Source organism: Oncorhynchus kisutch, linkage group LG5 (assembly GCF_002021735.2).
Source record: "Oncorhynchus kisutch isolate 150728-3 linkage group LG5, Okis_V2, whole genome shotgun sequence".
NCBI lineage: Eukaryota > Metazoa > Chordata > Actinopteri > Salmoniformes > Salmonidae > Oncorhynchus > Oncorhynchus kisutch.
In genome coordinates, this window is record NC_034178.2 from 75,813,555 (window position 1) to 75,827,397 (window position 13,843).

Consider the following 13,843-nt stretch of genomic DNA (forward strand, 5'->3'; position numbering starts at 1 on the left):
ACCCCCCCCAAAAACCTGTACCCCCCCCCCATCTCCACCCCCCCCCCCCCAAAAAAAACCTGTCCGCCCCCCCTCCAACCTGCCCCCCCCCCCCCTCCAAACAGTGCCCCCCCTCTCCCCTCCAACCTGCCCCCCCCCCTCACCAGCCACTTCCACCTACTGTACCTTTATCTTGTCAGTGAGGTCCTTGATCTCGTTGATGGCCCCGTTGTATTTATTAGCCAGTTCTCTGAGCTCCTCCTGGTTCCTCTCGTTCATCTCCTTCAGATGAGTACACTCATCCTCCGTGTTACTCAGAGATCTCTGGAACGACAACAGGTGAGATAGCAGCACGTTCATCCTCCCCACACACACACACACACACGTCACCCAGCCCCGGAGTATCACCTCGACCTCTGACCTCTTCCTGACCACATCTACCTAGCCTTAACGCTAACCCTATTGCACAGGAAGACCTGTCTCACCTCGACCTCTTCCTGAGCCCCCTCTACCTAGCCTTAACGCTAACCCTATTGCACAGGAAGACCCGTCTCACCTCGACCTCTGACAGCTTCCTGACCACCTCTATCTTCTCTTGTAGGACCTTCCTCAGGGACTCTTTGGCCGTGGTCTCATAGTTGTGTTTGTCTTCCTGCAGGGCTACCAGCTCGTTACGCATCCCATCCTCGGTTTGGTTCTTTAGAGGGGGGAGAGAAGAGAGAGAAAGAGAGAGAGAGAGAGACAGAGGTAAGCGAGAGATGGGAGGGGCTGTCTAGTGCTTAGACTAATACACAGTCATAGGGTCATGAATTTCTCTGACCATGTAAAGTGACCATCAGTTCCCATGGTCAGAGGAAAGTATTGACCCAAATCCAGAAGAAGAAAACATGCATGTCTTTTAGAATGTCAATAGATAAATAGAGTGAACTACGAAAGTATTGGGACAGTGACACATGTTGTTGTTTTGGCTCTGTATTCCAGCACTTTGGATTTGACTATGAGGTCAAAGTGCAGACTGTCAGCTTTAATTTGAGGGTATTTTCAACCATATCGGGTGAACCGTTTAGAAATTACATCATTTTTGTGTACATAATCCGCCCCATTTTAGGGGACCAAAACTATTCGGGACACATTCACTTATATGTGTATTGAAGTAGTCAGAAGGTTGTATTTGGTGCCAAGTTCATAGCACGCAAACATGGTGGATGCATTTGCTGTTTGTTTTGGTTGTGTTTCAGATTATGTCGTGACCAATAGAGATTAATGGTAAATAAATTAGACGCACATATTTGGTGTTCTTTATTTTATTTAATCTTTATTTAACAAGTCAGTAAAGAACAAATTCTTCTTTACATTGACGGCCTACCCCGGCCGACGCTGGTCCAATTGTGCGCCGCTCTATGGGACTCCCAATCAGGGCAGGTTGTGATACAGCCTGGAATCAAACCAGGTTCTGTAGTGACGCCTCCTGCACTGAGATGCAGTGCCTTGCACCACTCGGGATCCCCCATATAGCATACCTCCCCAAAAATGCTAAACTTCCCTATTATTATAATGGTGAGAGATGGTTACAATAACAGGGGAGGTTAGCATTTTATATCATACCCCCAAGACATGCTAACCTCCCTTGTTATTGTAATGGTGAGAGGTTAGCATGTCTTGGGGGTATGATATAAAATGCTAACCTCCCCTGTTATTGTAATGGTGAGAGGTTAGCATGTCTTGGGGGTATGATATAAAATGCTAACCTCCCCTGTTATTGTAATGGTGAGAGGTTAGCATGTCTTGGGGGTATGATATAAAATGCTAACCTCCCCTGTTATTGTAATGGTGAGAGGTTAGCATGTCTTGGGGGTATGATATTTGTGCCTGTAACTTATTTACCATTCATTTCAATTAAGCACAAAACAAACAGCTAAAGAAGCCAACTAGTGTGTAGAGTCACAAGCTTGATGTCATCAGTATGTGCTATGAATACGGGACCAAATACTCAACTTTTTCCTACTTTAAAATGTTCTTTAGAGTTGGGATGTATCATTTATATTTTCTTACTTTAGAGTAGGTATTTACACTGAACAAAGATATAAAACGCAACATGCAACAATTTACAGTTCATATGAGGAAATCAGTCAATTGAAATGTATTCATTAGGCCCTAATCTATGGATTTCACATGACTGGGAATACAGATATGCATCTGTTGGTCACAGATCCCTTTAACAAAAAGGTAGGGGAGTGGATCAGAACACCAGTCAGTATCTGATGTGATCAGAAAACCAGTCAGTATCTGGTGTGACCACCATTTTGTCTCATGCAGCGCGACACATCTCCTTCACACAGAGTTAATCAGGCTGTTGGTTTTGGCCTGTGGAATGTTGTCCCACTCCTCTTCAATGGTTGTGTCAAGTTGCTGGATATTGTCGGAAACTATAACACGTCGATCCAGAGCATCCCAAATGAATTGTAAATTATTATTATTTTTCTAAATCGCTGAAGCCGGGGACTATTTCCCTCACTAACTTTAAACAACATCAGCTATCTGAGCAGCTAACCGATCGCTGCAGCTGTACATAGTCCATCTGTAAATAGCCCACCCAATCTACCTACCTCATCCCCATATTGTTTTTATTTACTTTTCTGCTCTTTTGCACACCAGTATCTCAACTTGCACATCATCATCTGCTCATTTATCACTCCAGTGTTAATCTGCTAAATTGTAATGATTGACTCCTATGGCCTATTTATTGCCCTACCTCCTCATGGCTTTTGCACACACTGTATATAGACATTCTACCGTATTATTGACTGTGTTTGTTTATGTGTAACTCTGGTGTTTGTGTCGCACTGCTTTGCTTTATCTTGGCCAGGTCACAGTTGTAAATGAGAACTTGTTCTCAACTGGCCTCCCTGGTTAAATAAAGGTGAAATTAAAAAATACATGCTCAATGAGTGACATGTCTGGTGAGTATACAGGCCATGGAAGAACTGGGACATTTTCAGCTTCCAGGAATTGTGGACAGATCCTTACGATATGGGGACTGTGCATTATCATGCTGAAACGTGAGGTGATGGAGGTGGATGAATGGCACGACAATGGGCCTCAGGATCTCATTACGGTATATCTGTGCATTCAATTTGCCATTGATAAAATACAATTAGGTTCGTTGTCTGTATCTTATGCCTGCTCACACCATAACCCAAGTTCACAAAGTTGACATCAGTGCTCGTTCACCCACACGCTGTCTGCCATCTGCCCAGTATAGTTGAAACTGGGATTCATCCGTGAAGACCACACTTCTCAAGCATGCCAGTCGCCATCGTAGGTGAGCATTTGCCCACTGAAGTCGGTTACAACATCGAATTGCAGTCAGGTCAAGGCCCTGGTGAGGACAAGCAGGCAGATGAGCTTCCCTAAGACGGTTTCTGACAATCGGTGCAGAAATTCTTCGGTTGTGCAAACCCCGAGTTTCATCAGCTGTCTGGGTGGCTGGTCTCAGACGATGCCGCAGGTGAAGTAGCCGGATGTGGAGGTCCTAACCTGGACTGGTTACATGTAGTGCCAAATTCTCTGAAATGATGCGAGGCAGCTTATGGTAGAGAAATTAATATTAAATTCTCTGGCAACAGCTCTGGTGGACATTCCTGCAGTCAGCATGCCAACTGCACGCTCCCTCAAAACTTGAGACATCTGCAGCATTGTTTTAGAGTGGCCCTTTATTGCCCCAAGCACAAGGTGTACCTGTGTAATGATCATGCTGTTTAATCAGCTTCGTGATATGCCGCACCTGTCAGTCATGTGGATGGATTATCTTGACAAAGGAGAAACGCTCACTAACAGGGATGTAAACAAATTTGTGCACAAAATTAGCAAGAAATCAGCTTTTTGTGCGTATGGAACATTTCTGGGATCTTTTATTTCAGCTCATGAAAACATCGGACCAACACTTTACATGTTGCATTTAGATTTTTGTTCAGTATATCATTTAAATGTTCTTACTTTAGAGTAGGACTGTAGCTGGTTGCCCATCACCTCTAGTCTGGAGAGAAGCCGGTCCTCATCTATCAACGCCTAGAAGAGACAGACAACATAACCAACACGTTTCACAGACAGTGCCTTCAGGAAGTACGGTATTACAGACTGAATTCAAAATGGATTAAATTGAGTTATTTTCTCACCCATCTGCACACAATACCCCACAATGACAAAGTAAAAACACGTTTTTTGAAATGTTAGCTAATTTATTAAAATGAAAACACATAAATATAATTTACATAAGTATCCACACACGAGTCAATACATGTTAGAATCACCTTTGGAGATGACAGCTGTGAGTCTTACTCGGTTAGGTCTCCAAGAGCTTTACACACCTGGATTGTGCCACATTAGCCCATTATTCTTTTAAAAAATTCTTCAAGCTCTGTCAAATTGGTTGTTGATCATTGATAGACAACCATTGTCAGGTCTTGCCATAGATCTTCAAGCAGATTTAAGTCAAAACTAACTCGGCCACTCAAGAACAGGAACTCAGGAACTTGGTAAGCTACTCCCGTGTAGATTTGGCCTTGTGTTTTAGGTTATTGTCCTGCTGAAAGGTAAATTCATCTCCCAGTGTCTGGTGGAAAGCAGACTGAACCCAGGTTTTCCTCCAGGGTTTTGCCTGTGCTTAGTTATCCTGAAAAACTTCCCAGTCCTTAACCATTACAAGTATACCCATAACATGATGCAGCCACCTCTATGCTTGAAAATATGGAGAGTGGTACTCAGTAATGTGTTGTATTGGATATGCCTCAAACACTACACTTTGCATTCAGGACAGAAAGTTAAATGGCTTTGCCACATGTTTTTCAGTACTACTCCAGTGCCTAGTTTCAAACAGGAAGCATGTTTCAGAATGTTTTTATTCTGTACAGGCTTCCTTCTATTCCCTCTGTCATTTATATTATTATTGTGGAGTAACTACAATGTTGTTGGTCCATCCTCAGTTTTTATCCTATCACAGCCATTAAACTCTGTGACTGTTTTAAAGTCACCATTGGCCTCGGTGAAATCCCTGAGTGGATTCCTTCCTCTCCGGCAACTGAGTTAGGAAGGACGTCTGTATCTTTGTAGTGACTGGGTGTATTGTAACACCATACAAAGTGTAATTAATAACTTCACCCTGCTCAAAGGGATATTTAATATCAGCTTTTAAAAAACATTTACCCATCTACCAATAGGGGCCTTTTCTTTGCAAGGCATTGGAAAACACCCCTGTTTATGGTTGAATCTGTGTTTGAAATTCACTGCTGGACTGAGGGACCGTACAGATAATTGCATGTGTGGGGTACAGAGATGAGGGACCGTACAGATAATTGTACGTGTGGGGTACAGAGATGAGGGACCGTACAGATAATTGTACGTGTGGGGTACAGAGATGAGGGACCGTACAGATAATTGTACGTGTGGGGAACAGAGATGAGGGACCGTACAGATAATTGTACGTGTGGAGAACAGAGATGAGGGACCGTACAGATAATTGTACGTGTGGGGTACAGAGATGAGGGACCGTACAGATAATTGTACGTGTGGGGTACAGAGATGAGGGACCGTACAGATAATTGTACGTGTGGGGTACAGAGATGAGGGACCGTACAGATAATTGTACGTGTGGGGTACAGAGATGAGGGACCGTACAGATAATTGTACGTGTGGGGTACAGAGATGAGGGACCGTACAGATAATTGTACGTGTGGGGAACAGAGATGAGGGACCGTACAGATAATTGTACGTGTGGGGTACAGAGATGAGGGACCGTACAGATAATTGTACGTGTGGGGTACAGAGATGAGGGACCGTACAGATAATTGTACGTGTGGGGAACAGAGATGAGGGACCGTACAGATAATTGTATGTGTGGGGTACAGAGATGAGGGACCGTACAGATAATTGTACGTGTGGGGTACAGAGATGAGGGACCGTACAGATAATTGTACGTGTGGGGTACAGAGATGAGGGACCGTACAGATAATTGTACGTGTGGGGTACAGAGATGAGGGACCGTACAGATAATTGTACGTGTGGGGAACAGAGATGAGGGACCGTACAGATAATTGTACGTGTGGGGTACAGAGATGAGGGACCGTACAGATAATTGTACGTGTGGGGTACAGAGATGAGGGACCGTACAGATAATTGTACGTGTGGGGAACAGAGATGAGGGACCGTACAGATAATTGTACGTGTGGGGAACAGAGATGAGGGACCGTACAGATAATTGTATGTGTGGGGAACAGAGATGAGGGACCGTACAGATAATTGTACGTGTGGGGAACAGAGATGAGGGACCGTACAGATAATTGTATGTGTGGGGAACAGAGATGAGGGACCGTACAGATAATTGTATGTGTGGGGAACAGAGATGAGGGACCGTACAGATAATTGTACGTGTGGGGAACAGAGATGAGGGACCGTACAGATAATTGTATGTGTGGGGTACAGAGATGAGGTAGTCATTCAGAAATCATGTTAAACACTATTATTGCACACAGAGTGAGTCCATGCAACTTATTATGTCACTTGCTCAGCACATTTATACACCTGAACTTATGTCGGCTTGATTTTGTAAAATACTGAAAAGCATACCTCCACTTACACACAGTATTGTGTGTAGGACAGTGACAAAAACAATCTAAATATAATCCATGTTAAATTCAGGCTGTAACAACACAATTTATTTTATCTTTATTTTACTAGGCAAGTCAGTTCAGAACAAATTCTTATTTTCAATGACGGCCGGGGAACAGTGGGTTAACTGCCTGTTCAGGGGCAGAACGACAGATTTGTACCTTGTCAGCTCGGGGATTTGAACTTGCAACCTTCCGGTTACTAGTCCAACGCTCTAACCACTAAGCTACCCTGCCGCCCCAATGTGGGGAAAGTCAAGCAGAGTGAATATTTTCTGCTGGTACTCTAGCAGTCAGTCAGTAAAAGCCATTATCCATTATACGGAGGGAGTGTTGTAGGAAGTGAAGTGGTTCAGAAGGCTTGACAAAGGGCTGGTCTAGTGGTAATGACCGCAGAGGGAGGGAGTGTTGTAGAAAGTGAAGTGGTTCAGAAGGCTTGACAAAGGGCTTGTGTGCCAGTCTAGTGGTAATGACCGCAGAGGGAGGGAGTGTTGTAGGAAGTGAAGTGGTTAAGAAGGCTTGACAAAGGGCTTGTGTGCTGGTCTAGTGGTAATGACCGCAGAGGGAGGGAGTGTTGTAGGAAGTGAAGTGGTTCAGAAGGCTTGAGTGCCGGTCTAGTGGTAATGACCGCAGAGGGAGGGAGTGTTGTAGGAAGTGAAGTGGTTCAGAAGGCTTGACAAAGGGCTTGTGTGCTGGTCTAGTGGTAATGACCGCAGAGGGAGGGAGTGTTGTAGGAAGTGAAGTGGTTCAGAAGGCTTGACAAAGGGCTGGTCTAGTGGTAATGACCGCAGAGGGAGGGAGTGTTGTAGGAAGTGAAGTGGTTCAGAAGGCTTGACAAAGGGCTGGTCTAGTGGTAATGACCGCAGAGGGAGGGAGTGTTGTACAGACCACATATTAACCTTTTATCTGGAAAAAAAACATATAAATACTTTAGGATTGTGGAATTGGTACCTGCAGTAGGGTTAGGGTGGTAGTGTATAGTAACTACCTGCCAGCTGCTCTCTGAAGCCTCCTGTGTGGTGGCAGTTAGGGTGGTAGTGTATAGTAACTACCTGCTCTCTGAAGCCTCCTGTGTGGTGGCCAGTAGGGTTAGGGTGGTAGTGTATAGTAACTACCTGCTCTCTGAAGCCTCCTGTGTGGTGGCCAGTAGGGTTAGGGTGGTAGTGTATAGTAACTACCTGCTCTCTGAAGCCTCCTGTGTGGTGGCCAGTAGGGTTAGGGTGGTAGTGTATAGTAACTACCTGCTCTCTGAAGCCTCCTGTGTGGTGGCCAGTAGGGTTAGGGTGGTAGTGTATAGTAACTACCTGCTCTCTGAAGCCTCCTGTGTGGTGGCCAGTAGGGTTAGGGTGGTAGTGTATAGTAACTACCTGCCAGCTGCTCTCTGAAGCCTCCTGTGTGGTGGCCAGTAGGGTTAGGGTGGTAGTGTATAGTAACTACCTGCTCTCTGAAGCCTCCTGTGTGGTGGCCAGTAGGGTTAGGGTGGTAGTGTATAGTAACTACCTGCTCTCTGAAGCCTCCTGTGTGGTGGCCAGTAGGGTTAGGGTGGTAGTGTATAGTAACTACCTGCTCTCTGAAGCCTCCTGTGTGGTGGCCAGTAGGGTTAGGGTGGTAGTGTATAGTAACTACCTGCTCTCTGAAGCCTCCTGTGTGGTGGCCAGTAGGGTTAGGGTGGTAGTGTATAGTAACTACCTGCTCTCTGAAGCCTCCTGTGTGGTGGCCAGTAGGGTTAGGGTGGTAGTGTATAGTAACTACCTGCTCTCTGAAGCCTCCTGTGTGGTGGCCAGTAGGGTTAGGGTGGTAGTGTATAGTAACTACCTGCTCTCTTTTTATTTATTTTTTATTTTACCTTTATTTAACCAGGTAGGCAAGTTGAGAACAAGTTCTCATTTACAATTGCGACCTGGCCAAGATAAAGCAAAGCAGTTCGACAGATAAAACGACACAGAGTTACACATGGAGTAAAAACAAACATACAGTCAATAATGCAGTATAAACAAGTCTATATACAATGTGAGCAAATGAGGTGAGAAGGGAGGTAAAGGCAAAAAAAGGCCATGATGGCAAAGTAAATACAATATAGCAAGTAAAATACTGGAATGGTAGTTTTGCAATGGAAGAATGTGCAAAGTAGAAATAAAAAAAATAATGGGGTGCAAAGGAGCAAAATAAATAAATAAATAAAAATTAAATACAGTTGGGAAAGAGGTAGTTGTTTGGGCTAAATTTTAGGTGGGCTATGTACAGGTGCAGTAATCTGTGAGCTGCTCTGACAGTTGGTGCTTAAAGCTAGTGAGGGAGATAAGTGTTTCCAGTTTCAGAGATTTTTGTAGTTCGTTCCAGTCATTGGCAGCAGAGAACTGGAAGGAGAGGCGGCCAAAGAAAGAATTGGTCTTGGGGGTGACTAGAGAGATATACCTGCTGGAGCGTGTGCTACAGGTGGGAGATGCTATGGTGACCAGCGAGCTGAGATAAGGGGGGACTTTACCTAGCAGGGTCTTGTAGATGAAGCCTCCTGTGTGGTGGCCAGTAGGGTTAGGGTGGTAGTGTATAGTAACTACCTGCTCTCTGAAGCCTCCTGTGTGGTGGCCAGTAGGGTTAGGGTGGTAGTGTATAGTAACTACCTGCTCTCTGAAGCCTCCTGTGTGGTGGCCAGTAGGGTTAGGGTGGTAGTGTATAGTAACTACCTGCTCTCTGAAGCCTCCTGTGTGGTGGCCAGTAGGGTTAGGGTGGTAGTGTATAGTAACTACCTGCTCTCTGAAGCCTCCTGTGTGGTGGCCAGTAGGGTTAGGGTGGTAGTGTATAGTAACTACCTGCTCTCTGAAGCCTCCTGTGTGGTGGCCAGTAGGGTTAGGGTGGTAGTGTATAGTAACTACCTGCTCTCTGAAGCCTCCTGTGTGGTGGCCAGTAGGGTTAGGGTGGTAGTGTATAGTAACTACCTGCTCTCTGAAGCCTCCTGTGTGGTGGCCAGTAGGGTTAGGGTGGTAGTGTATAGTAACTACCTGCCAGCTGCTCTCTGAAGCCTCCTGTGTGGTGGCCAGTAGGGTTAGGGTGGTAGTGTATAGTAACTACCTGCTCTCTGAAGCCTCCTGTGTGGTGGCCAGTAGGGTTAGGGTGGTAGTGTATAGTAACTACCTGCTCTCTGAAGCCTCCTGTGTGGTGGCCAGTAGGGTTAGGGTGGTAGTGTATAGTAACTACCTGCTCTCTGAAGCCTCCTGTGTGGTGGCCAGTAGGGTTAGGGTGGTAGTGTATAGTAACTACCTGCCAGCTGCTCTCTGAAGCCTCCTGTGTGGTGGCCAGTAGGGTTAGGGTGGTAGTGTATAGTAACTACCTGCTCTCTGAAGCCTCCTGTGTGGTGGCCAGTAGGGTTAGGGTGGTAGTGTATAGTAACTACCTGCTCTCTGAAGCCTCCTGTGTGGTGGCCAGTAGGGTTAGGGTGGTAGTGTATAGTAACTACCTGCTCTCTGAAGCCTCCTGTGTGGTGGCCAGTAGGGTTAGGGTGGTAGTGTATAGTAACTACCTGCTCTCTGAAGCCTCCTGTGTGGTGGCCAGTAGGGTTAGGGTGGTAGTGTATAGTAACTACCTGCTCTCTGAAGCCTCCTGTGTGGTGGCCAGTAGGGTTAGGGTGGTAGTGTATAGTAACTACCTGCTCTCTGAAGCCTCCTGTGTGGTGGCCAGTAGGGTTAGGGTGGTAGTGTATAGTAACTACCTGCTCTCTGAAGCCTCCTGTGTGGTGGCCAGTAGGGTTAGGGTGGTAGTGTATAGTAACTACCTGCTCTCTGAAGCCTCCTGTGTGGTGGCCAGTAGGGTTAGGGTGGTAGTGTATAGTAACTACCTGCCAGCTGCTCTCTGAAGCCTCCTGTGTGGTGGCCAGTAGGGTTAGGGTGGTAGTGTATAGTAACTACCTGCACTCTGAAGCCTCCTGTGTGGTGGCCAGTAGGGTTAGGGTGGTAGTGTATAGTAACTACCTGCTCTCTGAAGCCTCCTGTGTGGTGGCCAGTAGGGTTAGGGTGGTAGTGTATAGCAACTACCTGCTCTCTGAAGCCTCCTGTGTGGTGGCCAGTAGGGTTAGGGTGGTAGTGTATAGTAACTACCTGCTCTCTGAAGCCTCCTGTGTGGTGGCCAGTAGGGTTAGGGTGGTAGTGTATAGTAACTACCTGCCAGCTGCTCTCTGAAGCCTCCTGTGTGGTGGCCAGTAGGGTTAGGGTGGTAGTGTATAGTAACTACCTGCTCTCTGAAGCCTCCTGTGTGGTGGCCAGTAGGGTTAGGGTGGTAGTGTATAGTAACTACCTGCTCTCTGAAACCTCCTGTGTGGTGGCCAGTAGGGTTAGGGTGGTAGTGTATAGCAACTACCTGCTCTCTGAAGCCTCCTGTGTGGTGGCCAGTAGGGTTAGGGTGGTAGTGTATAGTAACTACCTGCTCTCTGAAGCCTCCTGTGTGGTGGCCAGTAGGGTTAGGGTGGTAGTGTATAGTAACTACCTGCTCTCTGAAGCCTCCTGTGTGGTGGCCAGTAGGGTTAGGGTGGTAGTGTATAGTAACTACCTGCTCTCTGAAGCCTCCTGTGTGGTGGCCAGTAGGGTTAGGGTGGTAGTGTATAGTAACTACCTGCTCTCTGAAGCCTCCTGTGTGGTGGCCAGTAGGGTTAGGGTGGTAGTGTATAGTAACTACCTGCTCTCTGAAGCCTCCTGTGTGGTGGCCAGTAGGGTTAGGGTGGTAGTGTATAGTAACTACCTGCTCTCTGAAGCCTCCTGTGTGGTGGCCAGTAGGGTTAGGGTGGTAGTGTATAGTAACTACCTGCTCTCTGAAGCCTCCTGTGTGGTGGCCAGTAGGGTTAGGGTGGTAGTGTATAGTAACTACCTGCCAGCTGCTCTCTGAAGCCTCCTGTGTGGTGGCCAGTAGGGTTAGGGTGGTAGTGTATAGTAACTACCTGCTCTCTGAAGCCTCCTGTGTGGTGGCCAGTAGGGTTAGGGTGGTAGTGTATAGTAACTACCTGCTCTCTGAAGCCTCCTGTGTGGTGGCCAGTAGGGTTAGGGTGGTAGTGTATAGTAACTACCTGCTCTCTGAAGCCTCCTGTGTGGTGGCCAGTAGGGTTAGGGTGGTAGTGTATAGTAACTACCTGCTCTCTGAAGCCTCCTGTGTGGTGGCCAGTAGGGTTAGGGTGGTAGTGTATAGTAACTACCTGCTCTCTGAAGCCTCCTGTGTGGTGGCCAGTAGGGTTAGGGTGGTAGTGTATAGTAACTACCTGCTCTCTGAAGCCTCCTGTGTGGTGGCCAGTAGGGTTAGGGTGGTAGTGTATAGTAACTACCTGCTCTCTGAAGCCTCCTGTGTGGTGGCCAGTAGGGTTAGGGTGGTAGTGTATAGTAACTACCTGCCAGCTGCTCTCTGAAGCCTCCTGTGTGGTGGCCAGTAGGGTTATGGTGGTAGTGTATAGTAACTACCTGCTCTCTGAAGCCTCCTGTGTGGTGGCCAGTAGGGTTAGGGTGGTAGTGTATAGTAACTACCTGCTCTCTGAAGCCTCCTGTGTGGTGGCCAGTAGGGTTAGGGTGGTAGTGTATAGTAACTACCTGCTCTCTGAAGCCTCCTGTGTGGTGGCCAGTAGGGTTAGGGTGGTAGTGTATAGTAACTACCTGCTCTCTGAAGCCTCCTGTGTGGTGGCCAGTAGGGTTAGGGTGGTAGTGTATAGTAACTACCTGCTCTCTGAAGCCTCCTGTGTGGTGGCCAGTAGGGTTAGGGTGGTAGTGTATAGTAACTACCTGCTCTCTGAAGCCTCCTGTGTGGTGGCCAGTAGGGTTAGGGTGGTAGTGTATAGTAACTACCTGCTCTCTGAAGCCTCCTGTGTGGTGGCCAGTAGGGTTAGGGTGGTAGTGTATAGTAACTACCTGCTCTCTGAAGCCTCCTGTGTGGTGGCCAGTAGGGTTAGGGTGGTAGTGTATAGTAACTACCTGCCAGCTGCTCTCTGAAGCCTCCTGTGTGGTGGCCAGTAGGGTTAGGGTGGTAGTGTATAGTAACTACCTGCTCTCTGAAGCCTCCTGTGTGGTGGCCAGTAGGGTTAGGGTGGTAGTGTATAGTAACTACCTGCTCTCTGAAGCCTCCTGTGTGGTGGCCAGTAGGGTTAGGGTGGTAGTGTATAGTAACTACCTGCTCTCTGAAGCCTCCTGTGTGGTGGCCAGTAGGGTTAGGGTGGTAGTGTATAGTAACTACCTGCTCTCTGAAGCCTCCTGTGTGGTGGCCAGTAGGGTTAGGGTGGTAGTGTATAGTAACTACCTGCTCTCTGAAGCCTCCTGTGTGGTGGCCAGTAGGGTTAGGGTGGTAGTGTATAGTAACTACCTGCTCTCTGAAGCCTCCTGTGTGGTGGCCAGTAGGGTTAGGGTGGTAGTGTATAGTAACTACCTGCTCTCTGAAGCCTCCTGTGTGGTGGCCAGTAGGGTTAGGGTGGTAGTGTATAGTAACTACCTGCTCTCTGAAGCCTCCTGTGTGGTGGCCAGTAGGGTTAGGGTGGTAGTGTATAGTAACTACCTGCCAGCTGCTCTCTGAAGCCTCCTGTGTGGTGGCCAGTAGGGTTATGGTGGTAGTGTATAGTAACTACCTGCTCTCTGAAGCCTCCTGTGTGGTGGCCAGTAGGGTTAGGGTGGTAGTGTATAGTAACTACCTGCCAGCTGCTCTCTGAAGCCTCCTGTGTGGTGGCCAGTAGGGTTATGGTGGTAGTGTATAGTAACTACCTGCTCTCTGAAGCCTCCTGTGTGGTGGCCAGTAGGGTTAGGGTGGTAGTGTATAGTAACTACCTGCTCTCTGAAGCCTCCTGTGTGGTGGCCAGTAGGGTTAGGGTGGTAGTGTATAGTAACTACCTGCCAGCTGCTCTCTGAAGCCTCCTGTGTGGTGGCCAGTAGGGTTAGGGTGGTAGTGTATAGTAACTACCTGCTCTCTGAAGCCTCCTGTGTGGTGGCCAGTAGGGTTAGGGTGGTAGTGTATAGTAACTACCTGCCAGCTGCTCTCTGAAGCCTCCTGTGTGGTGGCCAGTAGGGTTAGGGTGGTAGTGTATAGTAACTACCTGCCAGCTGCTCTCTGAAGCCTCCTGTGTGGTGGCCAGTAGGGTTAGGGTGGTAGTGTATAGTAACTACCTGCTCTCTGAAGCCTCCTGTGTGGTGGCCAGTAGGGTTAGGGTGGTAGTGTATAGTAACTACCTGCCAGCTGCTCTCTGAAGCCTC

The 13,843-nt window shown here is 47.4% G+C and overlaps 1 protein-coding gene across 18 annotated transcripts in view; it reads right to left on the minus strand.

The window, feature by feature from the left end:
- slmapa (sarcolemma associated protein a) overlaps positions 1–13,843 on the minus strand; it is a 144,939-nt gene that overhangs the window by 57,326 nt on the left and 73,770 nt on the right. For 15 of the 18 annotated variants that reach the window (XM_031825847.1, XM_031825846.1, XM_031825843.1 and 12 more), the window contains 3 exons: positions 3,976–4,047; positions 536–676; positions 166–303 (listed from right to left, as the gene is read on the minus strand). In XM_031825847.1, the coding sequence (XP_031681707.1) occupies positions 166–303; positions 536–676; positions 3,976–4,047 (351 nt within the window). Of the gene's footprint in view, positions 1–165; positions 677–3,975; positions 4,048–7,629; positions 7,636–9,640; positions 9,677–13,843 lie in introns of those variants that run through there. The other 3 variants (XM_031825850.1, XM_031825851.1, XM_031825853.1) reach the window with 3 other exon arrangements.